Genomic DNA, 1799 nt, shown 5'->3' on the forward strand with positions numbered 1-1799 from the left:
TCTACAGATGAGGAAACTGAGGTTCAGAGGGATAATTTTTCTGAAATAGGGTCACGTAGGCAATAAGTGCCAGAACTGGGATTTACACGCAGTCTCAAATCTGATACAACAAGTATTTATAAAGCATCTACTAAGTTCAGGCATTGTTCTATGGATGAAAGCCACAAGTACTGATCTTACAATAACAAAGACAAAGTTCGAATTCTGCCTTAGACATTTCCTAGCCATGTGACCCTGAGTAAGGGGCCACTTAGTCTCTGTCTGCCTCAGTGTCCTAATCTGTAGGATGGGGATAATAACACCAAAAGCCAAGGAAAGAAAACCAAGACAATCCTTACCCAACTGAAGCCTTTGTAGACTCCTGTAGCAGACACAGAGTAATAGAATTTCAGAGTTGGGAAGGACCTCTGAGGCTATCTTGTCCAACCTTTTGATAATATCTACGATGAATGGTCATCAGTATCTGCTTGAAGACTTCTAGGGAAAGGGAACTTACTCTCTCTCAAGGTAGCCCATTTCACTTTGGAATCGCTCTCATTATTAGGACATTCTACCAAGCCGAAGTTTGCATAGTTCTGCCTTCTAGGGTCAAGCAGGACAAGGCTGCCCAATGGTTAGAGTGCTGTCTTCAGCATCATGAACTCTGTTTCAGATGCTTCCTAGATGAGCCAGATTCTTTAAGGCAGCCTGGAATGAAGAGTAGGAAGGACTCCAGACTTGGTACCAGAACCCTCCTGTTTACTAACTGTGTGTTCTCAGACAGCCCACTCTGTAGCTTCAGTTATCTCATCTGTAAAGTGATGAGGTTGGATTATTTAGTCCAGTATCTCTGAGATACCTATTTGCCCCAGCATCCCTGGATCCTGTGATGACATGCTCAAAAGTCTAAGCGCAGCGGGGCCCAGGGCATAGAGCTTAGACTCCCAGATACCCTCCAATGGTCACTAATCAACCAGTATTTATTAAGTGCTGACCACCTGCCAGGTGCTGTGCTAGGCACAGGGGACAGAAAGAGAGAGAATGCAACAATTTCAATTCTCAAGGACTCTGGACTCTTCCTGCCCTAGATGAGATAATGGAAAAGATAACCGGGGTCTTCCCAACATGGGGGCTTTTCCACAGCTCAAAGATCTGATCTTCAATAAAATTGTGAAGCCCTCCCTTTTTCGGTTCCTGGCTTCCAAGATGACCAAGAAAAGGAGGAACAACAGGTGCACCAAGAAGGGCCGTGGCCACGTGCAGCCCACCCACTGCACCAACTACACCTGCTACGTGTCCAAGGACAAGGCCATCAAGAAGGTTGTCATCTGCAACATTGTGGAAGCCGCAGCAGTCAGGGACAGCTCCGAGGCCAGTGTCTTCGACTCCTATGTGCTGCCCAAACTGTATGTGAAACTGCATTACTGTGTGAGCTGCGTGATCCACAGCAAGGCAGTGAGGAATCGCTCCCTTGAGGCTCGAAGGGATTCCATGCCCCCACCCCATTCAGACCTGCAGGTGCTGCCCCCAGACCTCCTCCAAAGTTCATGTAAAGAACTATCTACCCATCAACATTCCTGAACCGATCAGAAGAAAATAAAATGGTTTGTCTAAAAGAAATTGTGAAGCCTGCAAAAATATGTTTATTGACTTCCCATCTCCCATTTTCATACCCCTTCCCTCGATTTTAGCACTCCCAAGTGCCCTCACGTTACCCCCTCACTGAATGGTCCCTGTTGTTTAAATCTATTTAAAACCTGACCTACCAGGAACCTTTTCTGTTTCACCAAAACTATCTGTTTTGTTCTTTTCCCTCAGGG

The 1799-nt window shown here is 46.0% G+C and overlaps 1 protein-coding gene across 1 annotated transcript; it reads left to right on the forward strand.

Annotated features, from left to right (window-relative positions):
* Window positions 1-1185: 1185 nt before the first annotated feature.
* LOC118827997 (40S ribosomal protein S26-like) lies at window positions 1186-1560 on the forward strand. The gene has a single exon (XM_036734358.1). The coding sequence runs from the start codon at window positions 1186-1188 to the stop codon at window positions 1558-1560; it is 375 nt and encodes a 124-aa protein (XP_036590253.1).
* Window positions 1561-1799: the final 239 nt, after the last annotated feature.

The sequence above is a fragment of the Trichosurus vulpecula genome, chromosome 8 (genome assembly GCF_011100635.1).
Source record: "Trichosurus vulpecula isolate mTriVul1 chromosome 8, mTriVul1.pri, whole genome shotgun sequence".
Lineage (NCBI taxonomy): Eukaryota > Metazoa > Chordata > Mammalia > Diprotodontia > Phalangeridae > Trichosurus > Trichosurus vulpecula.